Source organism: Vigna unguiculata, chromosome 7, assembly GCF_037176805.1.
Source record: "Vigna unguiculata cultivar grain cowpea cultivar isolate G323 ecotype 2 chromosome 7, ASM3717680v1, whole genome shotgun sequence".
Lineage (NCBI taxonomy): Eukaryota > Viridiplantae > Streptophyta > Magnoliopsida > Fabales > Fabaceae > Vigna > Vigna unguiculata.
The window spans coordinates 9,547,214-9,571,264 of NC_140798.1; the positions used below are offsets into that span (position 1 = coordinate 9,547,214).

At 32.1% G+C, this 24,051-nt stretch overlaps 1 protein-coding gene across 1 annotated transcript; it reads left to right on the plus strand.

The window, feature by feature from the left end:
• Window positions 1–22,618: 22,618 nt before the first annotated feature.
• Window positions 22,619–23,383, plus strand: LOC114190431 (auxin-induced protein 6B-like). Its single transcript, XM_028079309.2, has one exon. It carries the CDS (start codon window positions 22,740–22,742, stop codon window positions 23,118–23,120), a length of 381 nt encoding a protein of 126 aa, XP_027935110.1. The 5' UTR covers window positions 22,619–22,739; the 3' UTR covers window positions 23,121–23,383.
• Window positions 23,384–24,051: the final 668 nt, after the last annotated feature.

Here is a 24,051-nt window from a genome sequence, read left to right on the forward strand (position 1 = left end):
ATCCATTCCTATATTATGATTGTTCTGATCAGTCTAATCATAAAATTATTGTTAATCACTATATCTTTGAGATATTGTCTGTTTTAAAATATGTACTTTGTTATTATTTTGTCTTTAAAAAAAAACATCGAAAACTAAAAAAAGAAAGAAATATTTAAATTGCCTTACATCTCGACTTTTAAATAATAAGACTATTAGATGTGGTAAGAACAAAAATAATTAATATATAAGTAATGATTTTACGAGCCAAACTTAAAAGACCATTTGTCATTGATATAGTTCTCCTTTTTTTAATTTTGTTATATTGAAGATAGAGTGATTTTATTTTTCAATTTTATGCCTTATATATATTTGGCTATATATGTTGTTTATGTCTTTTCTGAAGCATGGGAATGGGAAGTATACATATCAGTATCAATGTTAGACCTTATTCTATTCATTAATTCAAGTACTTTATGCAATATTTTCTTGTATCTCTGTTCACTGATTCACATAGTACTAAAAAAATATGCATAAATGGGCTCAAAGCTTTGCTATTCAGATATCAGTGAACAAATTAAGCAAAAAAGAAAATTACCCTAAAAGATAAATCATTCAGGAACAAATTGATGACAATAGCCTCAATATGCAGGTCTTATCCGAACTTATTCTTTTCTACTGTTTATTTATTATTGATTTCTTAAAATGGTTAAGGGAGGAGGATTTTTTTGTGTTTGCACCTTTCAAGAATCCATGCAGTTATGCATTATTGCACTCACTTGTCCCAGGTAGGGCTGGGCAAAATAAACCAAACTGCACTGCACTACCAAAAACTGCACTGAACTAAAAAACTGTTTGCATGAATTGCACTGAACTGGAAAACAATTCAGATGAACTGAACTGAAATGTTATTCTTAAAAATAAACTGGACTGAACTGCACTGCACTGAACTGCACTGCACTATAATATAAATTGAACTGAACTATTATAAACTGAACTGTTTTATGAACTGCACTACGTCAGAACTAAACTGCACTATTTTTGGACTGAACTACACTAATTTTTAACTTAACTACACTGTTTTTGAACCATTTTTGAACTGAATTGCATTGATTTTGAATAAACTTCACTCCTTTTGAACTGAATTGTACTATTTTTGAACCGGATTGCATTGATTTTGAATTGAATTGTACTATTTTTGAACTGAATTACACTATTTTGAATCGAATTGCACTAATTACATATGATTGTACTACGCAATAATAATTTAAAGTTTATAATTTGAAAATGCTTAGAAAATAATACTTGAAATATGCATCATACTTCAATACACCAATTAACATTTTTATAATTTTTTTATTTATATTAAAGTTTTTCGTAACTTAAAATGTAATTAAAATATTAAAATTAATATAATAAATATAAATATCGGTATTAACTTATTTTTTATATTTTAAAATCTTATGTAATATTACTTTTTAGTTTTACAATGTTTATTATGTTGCGTAAAATTTTTTAAAAGGATTTATTTTAGAAAATTCTCAAAATTAATATTTTTTTTTAACATTTGTATTCATTAATATTTGTGTGAAAAATGTTATAGAAATTTTATGAAGTTCTAAAATTAATATTTTAAGAATTTTTTAAAATAAATTCTCTTTAAAAAAGTTGATGCCACGTAATAAATATTTTAAAACTAAAAAATAATATTACATAAGATTTTAAAATAAAAAATACGTTAGTACCAATATTTATATTTATTATACTAATTTCAATATTTAATTTACAAAAAACTTTAATATAAATAAAAAATTATAAAAATGTTAGCTGTCACAGAATTTAATTTTTAAAAATAACTTCTGTAAAATCATAACATAAAAATAACATTACATAGTAAAATTCATTCAAAATAAAATAAGATATTGAATTAATTTATAATTTTTTTTAATAAATTAATTATAAATATTTTATATTTTTCTCAAAGAAAGAGTAAAGAAAAAAATTAAGACAAAATAAAATAAATATTTCAATATGAAAGAGAAAGAATAGAAGGTAAGATATAAAACACATAAGTCCAATTCTTATCCTAATACTAATATTTTATTTGAGGTATTTTGCTCTTTCAATCTACTATAGTTCAATAGTTAACTTAGTTAACTTAGTTAACTTAACATAAGTTTAGTTTCTTAAAACTGAACTATTTTATAGTACAGTTCAATTATTATTATGAATAGTTTAGTATATTTTAGTTTAATATAGTACAATTAACTATAGTTTAGTATAGTTTAGTAAATTATGCCCAGCCCTAGTCCCAGGCCCTGTATGACCCTACTGCAAGCGTTTTGCTTCATTCACATTGCAATTCGCTGACATGATGAGATAATTATAAGTAAAAGACAATGCTAAAAATATCTTATTTTCGTACTTCCAATAATCTTACATTGGTTAAAGATCGAGAGTTGATAAAAACACTTTAAATACATCTTTCTTATGTATTCTAAAATGTTTTTTAAGGAAAAAAAATCATAATTGAACTAAGTTTTACACAGTGTACCTTTGTCTCAAACGACTTAAGATTCGAAGACATGTATTCCAATGAGTGAAGAATATGATAATTACAAGTCATGAAACGCATCTCATAGCAACGCTTTCTCTCCCTTTTGGGATTTTAACTGTTATCAGCAAATGCATAGTTTAAGATTTTGACTCAAAATAATGAGAAAGATACAATGTCTGGCAACACCCACTATCAAGTTGTTCAGCGTCTGCACTCAGAAAATTATGAATGCATTACGTTTTAGCTATAAATAGCCTTGCAGGCAGAGAACCCTAGCTTTGAATTCCGAGGGTTGCAAGTTGAGTATAGATACCTATTCTATAACGAAGAAGAACAAATTCTTCGCCATTTAAGGGAAGTGTACCTACCGGGTCCAATTTTGTTATTATTGTCCGGCACAAAATAGTCTAATAATAAAAATAAGATCCAAGATCCAAATGTAAGATATGAAAAATTAACATCGCAAAATTAGAAAAAAGATTATATTTGGGATAATATAAACATAATTCAAGTTATGGGGAGTTTGGATACCGGTAAGTCCAACCATCTCAGATCAACATGTCAAATTTTCCGTAAAAACTTTAGTTGTTATTGCAATATAAGAGTTCATTTATGTGTTGTAAATTTTCTTCTTTCAAGTTTTTATTATACTTACAGATATGATACATTTTTCTAACTTTCACTAAGAGACATCAGATACCTATAAAATTTTGACTCTACTTTTAATTTAAAAAATTTTAAAATAAATTTATAAGATGGGTTTGAAGAGATTTATAGAGGAGGGTGAAAGAAATTGTAAATTCAACTTTCCCGTTAATTTTTAACTGACAGAAAAATTATAAGTAATATTTACTTTTCATCATTTTTATTTAATTTTAAACTTAACATAAACTTAAATTTCCAAATATATTTATATATTTTTATCATAAGATTACTATTTGAGCTTGAATGATGTTGTTGAACTCAGACAGTAATGACCTCTTGCAGTACTGTCGACATAAGAAATTGCAGAAGATGGTAAATTGTCGGAGGAGAATGCACAGCACACTGCAAAGATGCTGTAAGGTATCCTTGCCTTAATTTTTTTTTTTATTTCTTATTAATTTTTCAGATTTCTATTATTAAAAATTGGTATGTAGTTTTAATGTCTAAGGTTATATATCTACCATTTTTCTTTATTTACTTGTGCAATTATAGTCACTTCGTTTAAAATAAATTCCTAATTTTATTATAATACTTACATATGCCTTATTTATTTTATTTTCGTCCAGTTGAATGTTACACCTAATATATCCAACTAAGATCCAATCAAATATACACCAGATCAAAATTACATGTTCTTTTGACATCACGATAAAAATGGAAGAACCAAAATCAACCTAAGAATGGAAGAGGACAAAATTCTAATTAATCAAATATATTTTTCAAATTTATACTATTTTTTTATATACACCTTTGTTTTGTTAATTTTACAAGTTAAATAAATTTTTTTAATTAAAGTAATTATTTTACTAATTTTATCTGAGGGACAGCTTAATTAAATTTAACTTTTTTTACGTAATTTAACTATGTTTTTAAAATTAAAATAACTATCTCTAATAAAATTTATCTACAAAAGAAACAAAACACTATTTATAATAATAGTGTAAAAATTATTTATATTTATTTTTATAATTATATTATAATAATAATTAATTATTTCTTGTTATATTAAGAAAAAAGAACAACTGGAAATAATAAAAAGGATACTTTAAGAATGAACGTACTTAAATTAGCGTAGAAAAACAATATCAATAAGGAACCACAAAGACTACCTAATATGACATTTATTTGTTACTTTATTTATTTTATTTGACAAGTATAATTACGTTGAATTTTTTTAATATATGGGATATGTTTTATATTAATATTGAAATTGTTTATGTGTTTAATACATTCTGACTTAATATTTATTGAGAAATACGTTCGAAACCTAAAAGATAATTAACAAAATTGGATTAAAAGGATTATATTCATTCATTTTTAAAGTTTAGGGACTAAAATTTATCAAAGTTTCGACTAGAAATAAATTCTAATTTTAGGTCAAAGTTCAAAGATTAAAACCATACTTAATTCTTATTTATTTATTGATTTATAGTTATTCTCAAGAACCCGAATGCAAAGTCTGCGATCCATAAGCACATGGTTTTGCTCCAACTCATCAACATACGCACCAAAAGGGCTTGTGAAAGCGTTAAAGAATAAGTACAGAAAAACAGAAAACAACGAGGATAGGAAAAATGGAAAGATCACTCTCATTGAAAGAAAGCATTGAATTATTAAAAACTGATAAAAGAAAATCTGCTACATATAGTACAAGAAATGTAAAACATGAAAAGACATAAATTCCTGCTTGAGTGTGGATTCGATGAACGAGAGATGACAAAGTGAATCATGCAGAAATCGTTTTTCTATAGAATTTTGAGAGTCCCTTAGATAATAAACATTTCCAACTTGGAACAAAGATTTTGAAAGGTTGATGATGTCGGGTTGTTGAAGATTAGATATATATGGAAATAAGTTTGATAAGACCTTGATGAAGTTTTTCCTTGAAAATATAACACTTAATCACTATATGTTTGGTGCGTTACATAAAAGACTTGATTGGAATAAGTATTTTTCATAGTGGATTGATTACGAGTCATTGTACCTCATAAGTGGTGGAAGCAGTTCTACACTTAACATCTAAAAAACTTCTAGAGTCTTGTTGGTTGCTTCTTAGATTTTCAAGACATGAGAGTGACCAATGTAGTCACTGACAGATAGATATGAATCATGGCACTCAACCTAATTTAAATCATTAAAGGCTTTGAATTGAACTTCATTATTGGCAACAAGAGAACTTTCTTGTCCATGTGCTTGTTTGAGATACCAAAGGATACACAAAGAGGCTTTGTGATGCTGAGTAGTCGGAGCAACAACAACAACAAATTGACTTAGGTGGTGAACAACGTGTGTATATTAGGCCTGGTGTTGGTGAGATAGATAAGTCTACCGAGAAGTCTTCTATAAGAAGAAGGATCTCTGAGAGGTTTTCTAGTGCTAAAACTAAAATGGGTGCAAAACCAAACATTTCTATTTCTCTTATAAGATCAAGCAACACATGTGTATTCTTACGCTACTCTTTTGACTTCTTTCTTTACATTTCAACAAGTGTACTAAGTTAGATGTAGCACCAAGACAAGTGTGGTATTCACATAGACTTATGCAAAATCTCAAGTATCTTTAGTCTATTATGACTTGTTATGAAGTGTGCTATAAAACAATATTGATAATGTTTATTGAAAAATATTTAAACAAAGTTAAAACAAGATTGAAAATAACCAATATATGAACATAATTGGTTTCATCTATCTTCTTCATTTGTACTTTCAATAATTATATATATATATATATATATATATATATATATATATATATATATATATATATGCAGTTATGTAGTGTTATTAAAATTTTTTGGTTAGTTCTAACCCTTGAGTTTAGAAACTAAGGATCTTAATCAAGCGTTAAGTGCATCCTTGCTTTAAGTGCATGCCTTTTAATTCAACTAAAGTCTTTAACTTATTCCTAGTATTTAAACGCATTAATGACTTGGTTAATGACTTGGTTGGACCTTAGATTCAAGATTAGTTTCACAATTCAATCCAAATTAGTTATTCAAGATTAGTTTCACAATTCAATCCAAATTAGTTAGATAAGATGAGTAATTTATTCATCCAAATGGTAAAGCGTAAAACAAATCATTAATGCATGAATAACAATAATGATATATATAAAAGAAACATCAGAAGTGTTTCAAAAGATCATGTTGTCAACAAGGAAACATTGCCAAAACTAATGAGAGATAATTGTATGTATGTTGAACATTTGATGTTATAGGTTTCATTTTATCTAAGTAAAAGTAATTAATTATATATTAACTACATTTTCTTCTATTAACTTATAATTCGAGTTTAAATTTATAGGTTCTACTAATTGTTTCATGATAAAGATTGAATGTGTGAAATTATAATCCTAAGTCATAGTAAAGATTCAAATTTAAGAAAAACATGTCATAACAACGTATTTTAAAGTGTGATATGGTAACTTGACAATAATTATTAAGCAACTTTATGTAAACCAAGGGGAGGGTGGTTTAGGTATCAAAAATATAAAACTATTCAACAAAGCTCTCTTGGCTAAGTGGAAGTGAAGATTAGGTATTGACGAAAAGGGGCTATGGAAAGATGTCTTAGAGTCTATATATGGATCTTGGAAAAGTGTGGATGATAGAAAGACTGTTCAAAGTGAATCTAGATGGTGAAAAGATTTAAGAAAGATTTGTGAATCTAGTGATGACAAAAAATGGTTTGAAGAGAATGTGAGGTGGAAAGTAGGTTCAGGAAGTAGGATTTTATTTTGGGAAGACAAATGGACGGGGGATAGATCACTTAAGGAGGCTTATCCTTGGTTATATGCCAACACATATAACAAAGACAAAACAATAAGCAAATACGGGAAGTGGGACAATGATAGATGGGAATGGATTTTGTCTTGGATAAGACATTGGTTTGAATGGGAGAAGCCTCAAATTGAAACTTTCTTGGAAGAAATTGATACCAAAACTCTTGTTAGAGGAAGAAGTGATATCTGGATGCGAAATCATGGGGAAGATATGATATACACAGTTAAGTCAGTATATAATTTGTTGCAAGGTTCATGCCCTTCAGATAAAAAACAATTCTTTGAGGACTTTTGGAGAGTAAAGGTTATACCATCTACAAAGTTCTTTGTATGGCGGACTATTCTAAATGGGGTGCCGATAATGATTAACTTAAGGCATAGAAGGGTCTTTTTAAACAATGTTAGTTGTGTTATGTGCGGTGAGCAGGACAAGACCATAAACCATCTTCTGATTACTTATAAAGTGACTACCAACATATGGAATATGTGTAACAAATGGATTGGAAACTTGGGGGTAAGCCATAACCAAATTCAAGCACATTTTGAGCATTTTCTTCTTTTAGAGTTAGACCTCAAAGGTAATATGTTATGAAAAGGGGTGTGGATTGCTATAGTATGGACTTTATGGAATCATAGGAACAATATTGTTTTTAGGAATGGTGTACCAGACCCTGAAGAGATCTATAGTTTGGTCCAAGTGAAGGTATGGGCATGGTTGAAAAATAAAATGACAAATGTAAATTTTTCATTTTCTGATCGGTGCCTATGTCCCATTCTGTGTTTAAGGTCCATAACTTAGAAACTCTTTATCCTTTTTGCTTTAAGGAGCTAGGGGCAATAATAGGCTACATGTATAAAGTTTTCTAACTTATAGCCTAGACTTTACGGTCTAGAGTGCTTGGTTTTTTCCTTGCAGATGTAGTTTTCAGCTCTCTATATGGATTAATCACTCTATTCTATGGTTGGATGAGCTCTTCGTAGAGTAGTTGCAGGGAGAGGTCTACTTGGGAATTCATGGGAACCACTTTCTTCACTTGCATTTCAATATGCAAGAGGAGTGATTGTAACTTGTGACAAGTCGATATTTTGTGCTTTATGGCTAAGTATAACATAAATGAGTAAAAGAATAGTCTCATGTACTCACTTTACCTATATGTATAGGATAGTATTCATAATCCTTTGTGAAAATCTACAGGAAGATAAAAATATTCTTGGTAGCTAAAACTATATGGCATACTTGTTGGTTTTGTAATCAATGAACTAGTTATTTTCTGTGTAAAAGGGTTAAAGCACCCTAAGTGCTTTATTATTAATATATCATTTATTTGCCGATAAAAAAAATCTTAATTAGTAGATTTGTTTTTTTATACAAGAATATTCATTGGAATGAATTATCTTATAATCCAACTTGACTCAATCTAACACAATAAAATTGAGTTGGATTTCATTTAAAATGGAGTAGAATCTAACTTAACCTAACACACTTTCATATGGAATTGTGACGGGGTGACTTAACATTTAACTTGAAATTCGTTATAATACTTGTTTTATAGACAAATTGTCCATATGTTTTTTTTAATTAATTTAAATAAATTAGTTTTAAAGATTATTTTATATTTTAATTACATTCACATTTGAAAATTACAATTTTTAATAAAAATAAAGTCGTTCAACATTTTAACCAACGTGATCAAACTCAATGTAAGGGGGCTTCTCCCTACAATTTCAAACCTTTCTCCAGTACCCCCAAGTGTCAGAATTTATGACCATAATAACCTCACATACTTTGTATTGTGGATGTCGATATCTGCAATAATGTTAAAACGAAAGTCATTTTTGTATTGCGGATGTCGACATCTGAACCGTTTTTTTTTAATTTTCATTTTGAATTTTTTTGCTTGATTGTTGATCCATTTAATGTAGTAACCACACTATAACATGTATAAACATTAATATATTAGTTGGTTAATTTATTTTCAATTATATGAAAATAATTTAATTTTAAAAAAGTTAAAAATGATTTTTATGAAAAATTGTATTGCGGATGTCAACATCTGCAATAATGTTGAAACGAATGTCATCTTTGTATTGCGGATGTCGACATCCGTAATAATGTTGAAACGGAATTCATTTTTGTATTGCGGATGTTGACATCCGCAATAATGTTGAAACAAATTTCATTTTTGTATTGCGGATGTCGACATCCGCAACCTTTTTTTTTATTTTCATTTTGAGTGTTTTTGACTTTTGATTCTTGATCAATTTGATGGAGTAATCACACTATAACATGTATAAACATTAATATAGTAGTTGGTTAATTTATTTTCAATTATATAAAACTGATTTAATTTTAAAAAATTAAAAAAAAAATTATGAAAAATTGTATTGCGGATGTCGAGATCCGTAACTCATAAGTCTAAATCGGATCTCAACATCCGTAAATATTAAGGGTGCAGGATTGATTGGGATGTATCATAAATAGAGGAGAGAGAATAATTACTTTTTATGTTTTAATTTTTTTTAAGGGCAAAAGGTAGAATTAAATTTTTTCTAGGAGTATTAGAGAAAACTTTGGAGATGCAGGGAAACGCCAAACGTAATCCACTATTGAGTTAGGTTGGATTTAATATAAAAATATATATATACAACCACCCAACCCAATGGTTTTTTGTTTTGTTTAGTATATCTTGAATAATATATTTGCTCAAATTCATTCATTAACATCGTTATTTCTATATACTATTTTAGTCAAATTAGTTGTATAAATCATTAATAATACGACTACACATATTCTTAATATAAAATGTACAAAACGATCGGTAAACAATGTGATAGACTTAATAACATATGATTAGATCCATCATCAAAGTTTAAATTTACGTTAATTCAATTATGAACTAATTCATGAAGTGTAAAGTCTACATACAAAATCTCTAACACACTAACTTGATCGTTATCATTTATCAGCATCAGATTGTGAAAAAATTCATGAGTACGATGATGCTGACCTTTTACAAGAAATATTTATACCATGCAGATCAATGTTAATAAAAGAAAATTGTTACATCCTGTGATCAAGATTAAATGAATTATATTACAATTCAATCGTAACATTTAGAGTATTACATTTTTAAGTAAAAATATTATACCCTAACTAATGATTATAACTTCTAATTTAATGGTAACCGAATTGTAACAAAAAATACTTAAATGTGTATTGAATGAGCTTGCGTAGTGAAGAAAAAAATGATGCAAACTTGCATAAACATTTGAAGCAATACATTTTGCCGACACTTTGGATCATTGAATTATGAATTCCATGGAGAAAGGCACCAAAAATAATGCAGCGATGAGCCCCTCAGAAACACAACGTACCGAGTACACACGCCGAGTGTCGTCTCGAAAAGGACTCTCAGAAGGTGCTGGATTAACTGACACCCTTTCTCTCTCAGGCTCCACAAATTTCGTTAATGTTTCTCCAACTTAAGTAAGTACCTTAAAATATCGCCAATGCTATGCTTTGTTGATGAGAGGAAAGAAATAAACAGAAAAAAAACAAAGAAATAAAAGTTTATTACATAAAACTTTAGAAAAAAATAAAAAATAGAAATATCAAACTACATAATGAATCATGTGTTATAATTAAATACGGAATGTTTTAACGTTAAAATCACCTAAACAAAATCATTACAAGAAAACATGAATTTATCTTCTAAATACCAGTGATGGGTTAATGGGTTAGCATCGACTTCAAATATTAGAAAATTATGTCCAGTTCGAATTTATTAAAAGCCTTTACTTTGAGTCAAATTGACCAACAAATGAACATGCAATTATTACTATAACACACTTTCAATTAATTGAGAACAGAGTTAACATATTGAGTTCACTTAACAAACAGTTAGACAGATAGACCAATATGATTCACCAGATTAAAACAACAATTTAACAGATTGAAAACGCTCCAAGTCTCTTAGACCAAGCAAATTGTTCCAAGAATTCAAAGAATACCTCAAAAACATAATTATTATTCATCTTCTGAAAAACCAGACTTTATAGTTTGTCTATCAACATATTTAACATGTTGATTTATCTGTTCAATTTGTTGATTACACTTGACTTAAGTGAAATCAGTTGATTGAATGATAATTTAGTTGAGAAAGTGTTAATAACAGAACTATAGTAGCCACCAATTAACTTGTTAAAAACCCATTCAAAAGATTAAAATACTGAAACTAGAAACAAGACACCTATTTTATGTCAAATTGTCTTCATGTTAAGCTTCAACATTCAAGTTTCAATATCTACATGTGTTAGCCAGATTAAGCACACATTAAGCTTAATCAACACACCATCTTTTTTCAAGTCTTCATTACTTAGTCAAGTCTTCATCAATTGATAATAGCCTCATCATGTCTCTATGCAATATCTTCATCAAATCTTTCTTTATCAAAGTCATTTGTGCTAACACTTAGCCAATGTTATTAGCCAGTGTCTGATTAGTTCACGCTATTAGTGTTCACTTAGCCCACTCTATTAGCATCTGCTAGCAGTAGCCGACATTACTATTTTAGCATCCACCATTTTAACGTCCTTATCTTTCAGGACTCAAATTCATTGCATTGGGTTTTAGTCAACTCTAATAGTTGGTTTTCTTGTGTTTAGAAAAATATGATTCAAATTGTATATTATCTTTTATCAAGTTTTTATCAATTCTTCTCCCTTTCATCTAACCAAATTATTGCACATTCCTTTCTTATTATTATTTTCCTAGCTTTCACCTCTTTCAAACATATCCTAAATTGGGTTTTATTATTATTGTGCTGCACTGGTGACATCTCTCTTGTTGAGAGGGTGTTAAAGGTCAGGTTGGGGGTTTGATAACCACTGACAACAACCTGCCTTGCGAAGTGGGGGGACACTTGGGGCGAGGGGTTGGGGTGTATTGGGCTGCAGACCTGACAGGCCCTCTTGATAAGAGGGGTGTTACAGTAAGTGTGCGTGTTCGTTTATGTGTGTGTGTGATGTTTAAGATTTGATTGAATCATTAACTTTCATAATTGTTGTTTTCATTTCTTATTTGTTTTGTAATTTTATATAATTTTGACTTTATTTTACTATTTATAAAATGTCAAAGTATTTGTGTCCTAAAAAAATTTATAAGAATATTATTATGTTCATTAATAAATTAGTATGGTGTTTAAATATTGTATATATAAAAAGAAGTTATCCTCCTTTGAGATCAACTTTTTGTGATATTTTAGATCACTTTTTACACAAATCTTTGTCTTAGCCAAGAGGAGTGATTGTGTGTTGAAGAATACTCGATGTGTTGGCTATTATCCAAAAGAATATTTTCATTTTACCACGATCAATTAATTGTTTAAAGAATAGAGAGTGGCTTAGCCAGGAGAGGCTACATTCTAAAGTAATACTTGATAGGGTAGCTAATGTTTCAAACCAATTCCTGATGGATTAGGTAGGAGTGGCTACATTGCAAAAGAATACTCGACTGTAACTTGAAACATTAATATGAATAGTGAAACATAATATATGATATAGTAGGGATGTAGTTTGCAATATCAGACAAATTATTATGAAAATTTGAGAGTAAATTTTTATTTCCTTATCTTGTTAAAATTACTTCTTATTGCATTAGCATTAGCATGACTTGTTATTAATTCAAAAACTATTGTTTGATTGTGGATCATCAGATGATAACTATGAATCATTTGCAAAAAGTCTTCAAATACAATTCAATCTTTCCTTCTTATGTTTTTGGTTTATTTTCGCATTTGGTCTCTAGAGGAAAAAATCCAACAATAATGACAAGAATAAGGCCACATATGATCATCAAAGAGCTTCCCTCTCCTAGCCTGATTGAGACCAGCCAAGGAGATCTAGGACTCCTTGATAAGCAACTATGAGAGATTGAGACCAGCCAAGGAGATCTAGGACTCCTTGATAAGCAACTATGAGAAAAATGGAGATGTTCATCTTCAACCATGATCAAGCATATTGTTAAAATAATAACACAATTAAAATAACACACAAATGACATACACAAGACTTGAACCCAAGTCCTTTCAACATAAGGAAGTACTCTTAACCACTTAAGCAAGTACTATTCCTTGTCATAATTACCCACATTAAATGTCATAAATATTTCATTACCCACATTTATATTAAATAATTATTTATTTAATTATTTAGTTTTCTCGGGTCTTAAATAGTGCACTAAAACTCTCATCCAACCAATATTTTTGACTCCAAAATGTTTAGAAACTCAAGGACAAGTAGATTTTATGTGTAATATCTCGTCCAGATATTACGAATTTAAATAATAAAATAAAGAAAATAATAAATACGTATAATTTATTATAACCTCATTTCCCAAAAATGCGGGAAATTTAAAACTTTATTAGATCATTGAATAATCCAAAATCCATAAATTATAAAACTCGAAATGATATAATAACATCCCATAAGTGTTTACAATTTATTTCAAAATCATAAAACATAAAAAGTCCTAAGCTATCCTCGCTTTGTCGCTAAGCCTCACCAGATCCACCTGCAACATCATCTGCTCACGTGTACCGCGTACACGATCATCATAAAAAACAAGCTGATAGGGTGAGCTAACAGAATAAAACATATTTACAACACATTCATATATAACACAATCATACCAAAGGAGTTCCATCCTTTGATTTCATACCTGGCCACAACCATGTTAACCGTGTTCTATTTCTTCTAGTGAATACCTCAAGATGTCTTGTTGCCATACCTATCGGCCACAACCGATAGAGCACATGCGGGAAACCATGCTATGGATCAAATACCGTAACGCCAGGTGGAGTTCCCAATACGAACATAGTTCGTAATGTTCCAAGACTACTAAACTCGTCAGCTAATTACTGAGGAGGGCAACACTCGCCAACCTGAGCCACAACTTAAGAGTTCCTCGTGTTCATCCACCATCCCGAGCCACAACTCAAGAGATGCTATTCTGAGCCACAAATCAAGGAATACCACGTGTTTAACCCCTATCCCGAGCCATAACTCAAGGGATCCGTTTCAAGCCACAACTCAAGGAACACCAGCAAGCCGAACTTTAAGATATCCTAGAAGCCTTGTAGATCACGCAAGTAATGCCAGCAACCCAATTTTGCTGCAGCAAAATCGCCTGGCGCTGCTCACAAGGCATTAGGCACTGCCCGCTTCTAAACCGCTTGGCGAGGGACGCTTACCGCCAAGCGCCTCAAACCCTCGAAAGCTGTAGACACTGCCTGGTGGGACCCCCCTCACCGCCAGGTGCAACCGTTCTAGGTCATCTCTGATTTAGCATCTATCGCCTGGCGGTCTAAAACCACCGCCAGGCGCTATATCAGTACCTGCACATTACTGGTGTTTGGTAGTCCCGAATAGATTCTGCTCCTTAATCCAAGCATCAAGACTCACGATATTTTTCACCAATTTAATAGAATCATTCTTTCAGTGGCTAACTTATTATCAAGGTGTGTACTTCCATTTAAATTCCACCACCCAAGCCTACACAATTTGGCTTTCTTAAAGTTAACCATTATTCATCCCTGGGATACCACAATCTACTCATATTACTTATTCCTTAACCTTGGTTCTAGTCATTACAGCCATCCTCAATCCATTCCATGTCAACTCCTCCTAGATGGATCACAACTCCACTCACATTCCAAGTATTAGCTTTGTACTTAATCTACATTTACTACTACCTAAATGTTTACTAGCACTTCACTCATAAACCTAAACTTACTCACAGAATAGGTCACGTTTCTGGACCTCCTTCACACAGCTTGTCCAAATCCATAATTCATACTATGTCACAGTTTATATGAAAAAGTCTTAGAATAGCTAATATCATCACATTCTATGTTAAGTCAGCCTCTTTAATTCATGCCTTAGTACTCTATCCTTCATTACTCAAAGATATCCCCAAATCCATACTTCCAGTTCCCATTTAAGCCTGCAATAGAACCCAACTCAGTGCCTGCCTTCACAGCCATGCGGTATCATTGCCCATGCGTTGGCGCCTGGCGGCAAGCCCCGTGCCGCCAGGCGGTGCTTAAATTCTGGGCAATTTTCTAGAATTTCAGCACCTGCGAAGACTCCCTGACAGTTCCCCACTACTCTCTTTTGCTTATCTCAGCTATTTCGCACATGACCATAGTAACAATATCACAATTATTTAATTTTAACAATCCCCAGCACAATTTTAATGCAATCCCGGCTATTACACTCAATTCACTAAAACCCCCAATTCTGTTAACCCTAACATTCCAATATCGCTATATTCACTTAATTCTCATGCGCCACACGAATTTTCATAACTTATCATCTCTCTTTTTATCAATTCACGATTACAACTTCATTTCCACTAATCCAGATAGCCCAAAAATCATCAAACATCAAAATCGAGTCAATATGGCTTGTGTCGCCCGGCGAGTCAATTACCACCGCTAGGTTGTTCCTAGCAAACCCAGAAACTGGGTGGTGTGGCTTGTGTCGCCTGGTGGCCAGGGATATCCGCCAGGCGATTCCTCTACAAGAACCCAAAACTGCATAGACAGTGATGCGTCGCCTGACGGTAATTCATCACCCGCCAGACGGTTTCTAGAAAAATTCCAGAAACCCAGAAAATTAACGTGAACAACAATGTAATCATGCATAAATAAGATATTTCATCATATAATTAATCCAAGTACGCAATTTAACGAGTAAAACTCTCATAACCTGGTTTCCTTTGCTTAAAATTTGATAATTAAGAGCTCTCCTTTGTGATCACCAACGGTCTCCTTAATGCTACCACCAATTTTCTCTGAATTTTCACTCCTCACAATGTTCTACAATGGCATACCAATGTCAAATCAATGCACAACCATTCAACTAGTTCATGTTTTGTGATAATTCATATAATCTTATGATTATATTGTCAGTTCACATGATCACGCATATTATAAAAATAAAAATAAATTAAATAACACACAACTGGCATATATAGGACTCAAACTCAAGTCCTTTCACACAATTAAGCACTCTCAACTACTTGAGCTAGTACTTTTCTACGTCATACAAGTCAGAATTAAATGTCATAAAGGCTCCCACTACTTGCATTTATTAATTAATTAATTATTTAATTAATTAAATTCCACGAGTCTTACATTAGGCACCAAAAACAGTATCACAAATTATTCTACAATTGAATTGATATTGCTAATGAATTGCTAGATGCTTATGAACACTTAGCTCCTATGTTTAGGCTCAACGAACCAAATCAAGATAAATGAACACAAAGCTAAGAATTTTATCAAACACATTCAAGTATTGGAAACAAGGACAATAAAACTACAATTGTACATATGACATATGACTCAAGCAAAAGCTAAGCACATTTAAAGACTAACAATACATAAACAATGACACAGAACATGTAGTTATCATGCATTTAAAACCAATAATTTGTAGCTTTATGACTAAGAACATAAAACATGTTATCAATCATTATTTTGTGTAATTCAGTAACCACAAAAATAGTAGGACAACATAGATACCCAAAACCTTCATCGTAGCTATAGCGAACTTAGCGCCCAACGGCTGTGATGCGCCTAACAAAGTTGTCTAGTAACACCAGCGCCTAGTGGCCAAGGGAGAGCACCCACCAGTGGTGGTGTGTAAGATCCACTAAATTTAATTAATTAAATAAATAATTAATTAATAAATGCGGGAGCATTTATGACATTTAATTCTAACATGTATAACGTGAAAAAGTACTAGCTCATGTGGTTGCGAGTAATTGGTTATGTTTAGAGGACTGAATTCAAGTCTTGTGTATGCCATTTATGTGCTATTTAAGTTATAATTATTTTAATTATAGCACAAGCCCTTAGTGGCCAAGGGAGAGCACCCACCAATGGTGGTGTGTAAGATCCACTAAATTTAATTAATTAAATAAATAAATAATTAATAAATGCGGGATCATTTATTACATTTAATTATGACGTGAAAAAGTACTAGCTTATGTGGTTGAGAGTAATTGGTTATGTTTAGAGGACTTGGATTCAAGTCTTGTGTATGCCATTTATGTGCTTTTTAATTATATGCTTGAGTATGATGGGTGATAATTTAATCCTATAATTATAGGAATTATTATGAAACATGAATTGGTTAAATGGTTGTATATTGATTTGGGCATTGACATGGTTATGGGTTTGAACCTTGGTAGACCAAAATTAAGCTTTCTTTTAATCTTATTTTTGGCATGAATGGAAAAGGGCAAAGAAAACCCTAACCGCCAGAAGGGGGTAGCCAAAGGGGTTGGAAAAACAACCAATGGTGGACCTTGAATGGCAATTACACTCCTTTTAATGCTATTTTCGTTTTAGAGTCATTAATCATTATTAACACATAATTAAGTGACCCATTTGAGAAAGAAAGAAAGAGTTTGGAGTCTGCCATTGTTCTGCCCATTACAGAGAGAAAGAGAGAGAGAATTTAGAGGGAAATTAGTATCGTGAGTGAAGCATAGAGGCTAAATTGGAGAGGACTAAGGCAAGTCACTGAGAGTAAGGAAGAATCAAAGATTAATCAAGTTTAAGCAAGGATTTCTAGGTTAGGGGATCTGAACTCGAATTGTTGATGTGTTTTGGTTAAATTGTATGTGTATGAAATAAACTGTGAATTCATATCCGTAAACATCTCGAATTCTTGGGTTTCTGGAATTTTTTCTAGAAACTGCTTTGCAGATGACGAACAACCATCAGACGACGCATCATTTCTTGCATAGTTCTAGGTTTCGGAAGAGGAACCGCTTGATGGTAAGGTCCTGACCGCCAGGAGACACGTGACTGATTTACCCAATTTCTGGGTTTTGAAAATTGGAAAAATTAGGTTTTGGATCAAATTAATGAAAGAATGTTAATGAAAATTGATGAGTTGGAATCTGTACGAAGGAATGACAAATGTAAGAACCTTGTGTAGCCTTTTAAGGTGAAATAGAGAGAAATTGGAGGTGAGAACCAGTATAGGTGCAGAATCAATTCTGGAAATTCCAGAAACTGATGCACCACCTGGCGGGCCATAATGTGCCGCCAGGCAACAAGTGTAGAATAGTGGATGGTGCATCTGAGTTGGCAGTGAGGTTAAAATTCAGCGTGGGTTGGTTGTGATACGTAAAAGCAGAGTCAAAATAAAATGTTGGATATGGCATTAGGGAGAGTGATTAATAATGCATGGAGTGGGACTAGCAAGAATGATAAGGATTAAGTAGTGTTAAAAGAGTGAATATAATGATAGTGCAATGGAGATCATTGGAAACTAGAACATTAATGAATGAGGAGGCATAATCTAACTTGAGAATGGGTTGTTGGAGAGAGAGTTGCTTAAGGCGAAGAAACGATATGATGTTAAGGTATGTTAAGGTAAGTTATAATTGGGCATGTTAAGCTTAAGTGATTTGAGCTTGATGTAACAATGGAAACAGTGATAAGTTCAGGTCTGGTTGTGACTTTGGTCTAAAGTGGAGTAATCTGGTTTTGCTTTAGTTGACTTAAAGGGATTGTATGATCAAGAGAGTGAAATTGTCATTAAGGGGGTTGTGATAGCAAGGCATAAGAAAGGCAAGTTCAGGATCATAGATTGGAACTGGTATGATTGGTAACAATTTGATGGACCGTGGAAAAGTTGAGGAGGACCGAAATCAAGTCTGAAAGGCCTGAACCAGTACAACTCAAAATATTGGTATAGCGCCTGGCGATAGAGTTTGGACCGCCAGGCGAGAGCTAGGATAGCAGGGGCTACTAGAGAGTGTGGCGCCTGGCGGGGAGGGTCATCCCGCCAGGCGACACCTGAAGATAGTGGCACCAGAGGCACTTGGCGCCTAGCAGCACGTGTCCCTGCCAAGCGGTCTGAAAGCATGGTACGACTGGCGACTCGTGTGCTGCGCCAGGCAATACTGTGAAGCAAAGGTGCTTTGCTTGCTTTGGATGTGCGTGGTCTACAAGGCTTTGGTGATAATCTTGAAGGTCAGCTTTCTGGTGTTCCTTGAATTGTTGCTCGGAACGTATCCCTTGAGTTGTGGCTCAGAATAAGGGTTAAGCACATGGCATTCCTTGAGTTGTGGCTCGGAATGACAAATCTTGAGTTGTGGCTCGGGATGGCAGATGAACACGAGGAACTCTTGAGTTGTGGCTTGGGTTGGTGAGTGTTGCCGGTGTGAGTATCGCGTTGTGGCGTGTACAGATGGGTCAAGTTAGATTGCCCTCCTTAGTATTGAGTTGACGAGTTTGGTAGTCTTGGGACTTTACGAATGTTATTCGTATTGGGAACTCCACCTGGCGTTACGGAGTGTGGTCAATAGCATGGTTTCCCGTATGTGCTCTACCAGTTGTGGCTAGTAGGTGTGACAACAAGACATCTTAAGATATTCATCAGAAGACGTAGAACACGGGTAACATGGTGGTGGTAATGTGATATGAAATCAAAGGATGGAATTCCTTTGATATGATTGTGATATGTATATGTTTGTATATATGATTATTTTTATTTTTAGCCCACCCTATCTGCTTGTGCTTGGTGATGATCGTGTACGCGATACACGGGAGCAGATGATGTTGCAGGTGGATCTGGTGAGGCTTAGCAATAGAGTAGGGAAAACTCATGGGAAACAGTTTTATTGAGTTTTTATCATTTATGATTTTGAATAAAGTTGTAAACTTTTATGAGACCGATTTAGTATTTATTGAGCTTTGAGAATTTTGAATTTGGAGTTATCTTTATATTGTAATAAAGAATTTAATTTCTCACATTTTTGGGAATTACAGTTATATTAAATGAGGTATTAATATTATTTTTTTATATTATTTTAAATTTGTAATATCCGGTCGGGATGTTACATGGTGCAGTGATGGTGTAGTGATGATGGTGCCAAATGGTGGCAAGGAGGTACCTGATGGCACGATAATCAGTGGGTACTGTTAGAATATATGGCCAACGAAACAAATGGTGCCCATCGTAGCACGAAACTCAACAACACTAACCTTTGCTCACTATTTTGCTCATATCTTTTTAATAGATTTCCAAGTGAGTTGATTCCTTTTACATTGGATTATAGACTCAAAGGGCTTTAGTTTTACTATAATAACTTTTTGTTGGAGCTTTGAGCTAGATGTAGTTTAATTTTGAAAATTGCACGCGTTTACAAGGATTGGCTACCAGCCAGTGCACCTATGAATATGAATGGTGCCCATCGAAATTTAGCAACTTGATTTTTTTCAAAATTGCACCAATTTAGCCAAGGAGGGGTTGATTTGGACCATTTTAAGATATGGATCCATCTTTTATTTAAAATGAGTGCAAGATGTTTGTGTTAAAGTTTCTTAAGAAAGCTCCAAGAAGACTCTCACTAAATATTAAGATAACCAAATGATTATCTAGATGTGAATGTGTACTTTAAGGAGCTCAAAAGAAAGGAAGAGAGAGTTCAATTGAAACAAAGAAATGAAAGGTAACAACAATGAACAATAAGGGTGTTGAAGCATTAAAAGGAACAAAGAACGTAAAGAATATAAGAACACTAATTAAAATAGCAAAAGATGGAGAGAATAGAAGGAGAATGAAGGAGAGAAGAAGGGACACGACTTGGGGGAAACAAAGTCTCACCAGTCCTAAGATAAGTGGTGGTTGTTGCCACTTGAACCAAGGTTCAAAATGAGATTATTAGTGCAACATTCTCACAAGAGCAAAACTCACAAATGCACACATATGTGTCTCTCAATCTTAATATTAATCAACCATTTGCATATGTTACCTTATCTAGACATGGATAGGGACCTCTAACAAATATAATAAACATATTTCTAGAAACTAGGGCAACCTATGGACATCTCCCGTGTCTTGGTGAGCAAGTAGGACCTCTTAGAAAATACAAAGACATGTTTCTAGAAACTAGGGCAAACTCTTTTACCTTGGAAAGCAAGGAGGATGTGTTGGGTCTTGATTTCTAACTCCATTCTTCCAAAAGGGCATGCCTCTTATAAATATTGGTATGTCCAAGAGCAACCCTACAAAAACAAGAGAGTAATCATGAGTCTATAGTTTATTCTAAGACAAGAAAAAGAAAAACTAAACCACATAAAAGAAAGAATGAGAAGAAACTTCCCTTCTAAACATGTATATTTTTTCTAAGCATGTGTCTTCATCCTTGATAGGAGTTAGGGGCTCCTCCGTCGGGACCAACTAGGATTGTCTTCGGTTGCGACTGACTTAAGCCGATTTTCGATCGAGACCGACTTTAGCTGATCTTTGATCAGAGTTGACTTGAATCGACCTTCAACCAGGGTTGACTCGATAGATCTTCGATTAGGACCAACTCGTGGGGACTTTCAGCCTAGTCCTCATATTCGTTGGCTCAACTTAGACAACATATCTTGATTTTAAATTTTCAAAATCTAAAAAATATCAAATCCAAATTCAATTAAGTGAATTGGGAATTGAATTTAAAAAAAAAATATCTATTCTAAATTCAATTAAGTGAATTGGATTCAAAATCTAAAATATGAATTTAGATTTAGAATAAATTCATTTAAATAAACTTAAAACAATATAAATTTAAATTATTAAAAAATAAATCTCAAAATTTGAATTTTTGTATCTTTTTGTTAGGTAACAAGTCTTCTCATCATTTCTCCCGGTGGAAAACCTAACAAGAATCAAGATATCTCTAGTATTCTTTCCTTTTAAAAAAAGAGAAAAAAAAACAAAACCACCCACTTCTTTTTCCTTTTGTATATTGTATGTCTCTACTTTTGCTCTCTCGCTCACTCTTCTTACCGTACCCTTCCTTCCTTTTTTTCTCTCTCTTAGGTATATGTCTTTTCTAACGATTCGGGTTTAAGAATCTTTCTCTGTCTTTCTCTTTCAATTTTTCAAAGATGCTAAGGTAACTTCGTTACTCTTCGTAAATGTAATAACTTTAGTTTGCGGTAGAACTCATAAACTTTAGTTTGCACCGCCTTGTAATATTATTATTCATCAAACAAACTTTAAAATTAATTTATAGAATAAAATACATTTTTCTCCCTTTAAATATCTTAAAGTCCGTTTTACTTTATTTAAAATTTAAGCTTTTAGTTTATATCAAACACGTGTTCTAAGTTACACCACGCTTAATAAATGTAAAGATAATAAAAAATATATATTAAATATTTATAATCGTTGAATTGAATTTCAAAAAAGTGAATTATATAAGATCTTTTTAATATGAAAATTTATAAGATCACAAAAATTCTAATCAATTAATAATCCAAACCTATTTTTGAAAAAATGTCTCCTATTTGAACGTCACCATCGACCCGAAGAAAACACCGTACTCTCCAAGAAAACAGAGGGTTGCATAATGATACATACAAGTCATGAAACTCGGCAATTTTTTTCCTCCCTATGACGATTTCGATTTTAAAATTAAAGATTTTGACCAATGACCTGTCACATAATGCATTAATTAATAATGAATGCAATGTTTGCCAAGACGCACTAGCAACCATGGTTCCTAACCAGAAACTTCGTGTGTGTTTCCTCATCATCACAATATAAATATCCAATTTCTTCTCACACGCACCCAACTTCAAAGTTCACACCTTTCAAGTCCAAATCACGAACAAATCATCACCCAGTGTTAGATTCCACGATGATTAGGTCTTTCGTTGGAAAGATTCAAAAGGGTGTCTCGCAGATTGTGCCTGGAAAACCTGCACTGAACTACATCAATGAAAACCAATTTGAAAACGCAGGTTCTGTTCCAGAAGATGTTAGCAAAGGGTATTTTGCAGTTATTGCAATCAAAGATGGTGAAATCAAAAGGTTTGTGGTTGAGTTGGATTACTTGACTAATCCTGCATTCTTGGGACTGTTAGATCAAGCTGGAGAAGAGTATGGTTTCAAGCAACAGGGAACTCTTGCAGTTCCTTGTAGGCCTAAGGAGTTGCAGAAGATTCTAGATGGTTGGAGAGTGAGACCAGACAGCATCAAAGGTGCAGGAAGGGATTTATATGTACCTAAGTTCCTATGATTGGAGTATAAGTGAAAGGTTTTAATTTTTCTAATCATTTTTTGGTTTAGTTTTATGCTTTTGGTTGAAGAAGTGTTTGTAGTTGTGAAGGGATGGGAGAGTATTGTGGAGAAATGATAAGATGGAGAAATTGTGATTCAAATATAAATCTACAAAATCTTTTAGTTTTTTACAATTATATTTGTAATTTGAATAGAAAATATGTTTATATATTGATATTTCGTGTGAAAAGATATAAGATTTATTGGTATTAATACTTTTAATGTATCGTGCAATCTGTATTTCCCATTTGAGTTCTATAAATAGATTAAACTGGAGTGATGTTTAGGTCAAAAATTGTAATTAATAATCTAGATTATCTAATTTGATTAGGTTAGGTAAATTAGATATTCAATAATCTAATTTGATAAGGTTAGGTCAATTAGAAATAATAAAATTATCTAGTCAACTTGTTATGAATTTTTTATTTTATTCTTTTTTTAATTTATATGCTTCTCGACTGTTCTCTTGACTCATAAGGCCCAGATATCTAGCCCACATTCTTTGAACACGTCCTAATCTTCTAGAATTTCATCTTAAGCAAGGATACTCAAAAGAGTATTTGGTTTAATACAAAAATAAAATAAAATAAAATCCGTGTACCTGCTAGAACTAATTGAAGAACTAAGAAAGATGCTATAATGATAACTCAAAATGATAGCAATGCTATGCATCAATTAACAGAAAAGACAAGAGAGAGCAGAATTCAACAATTTGTGAACGTCTGAGCCTCTGAGGAGTAGAATTAAATTAATCTTAATAAAGAATTGTAACTACTGCCACAACGTCCTATTTAATAGATAATATATTTAAACGATACGTAGCACGTTATAATATAAAGAGTAAAATTTTGGAGTATAAAGTCACTCTTAAAAACATCATCCAAAGTACT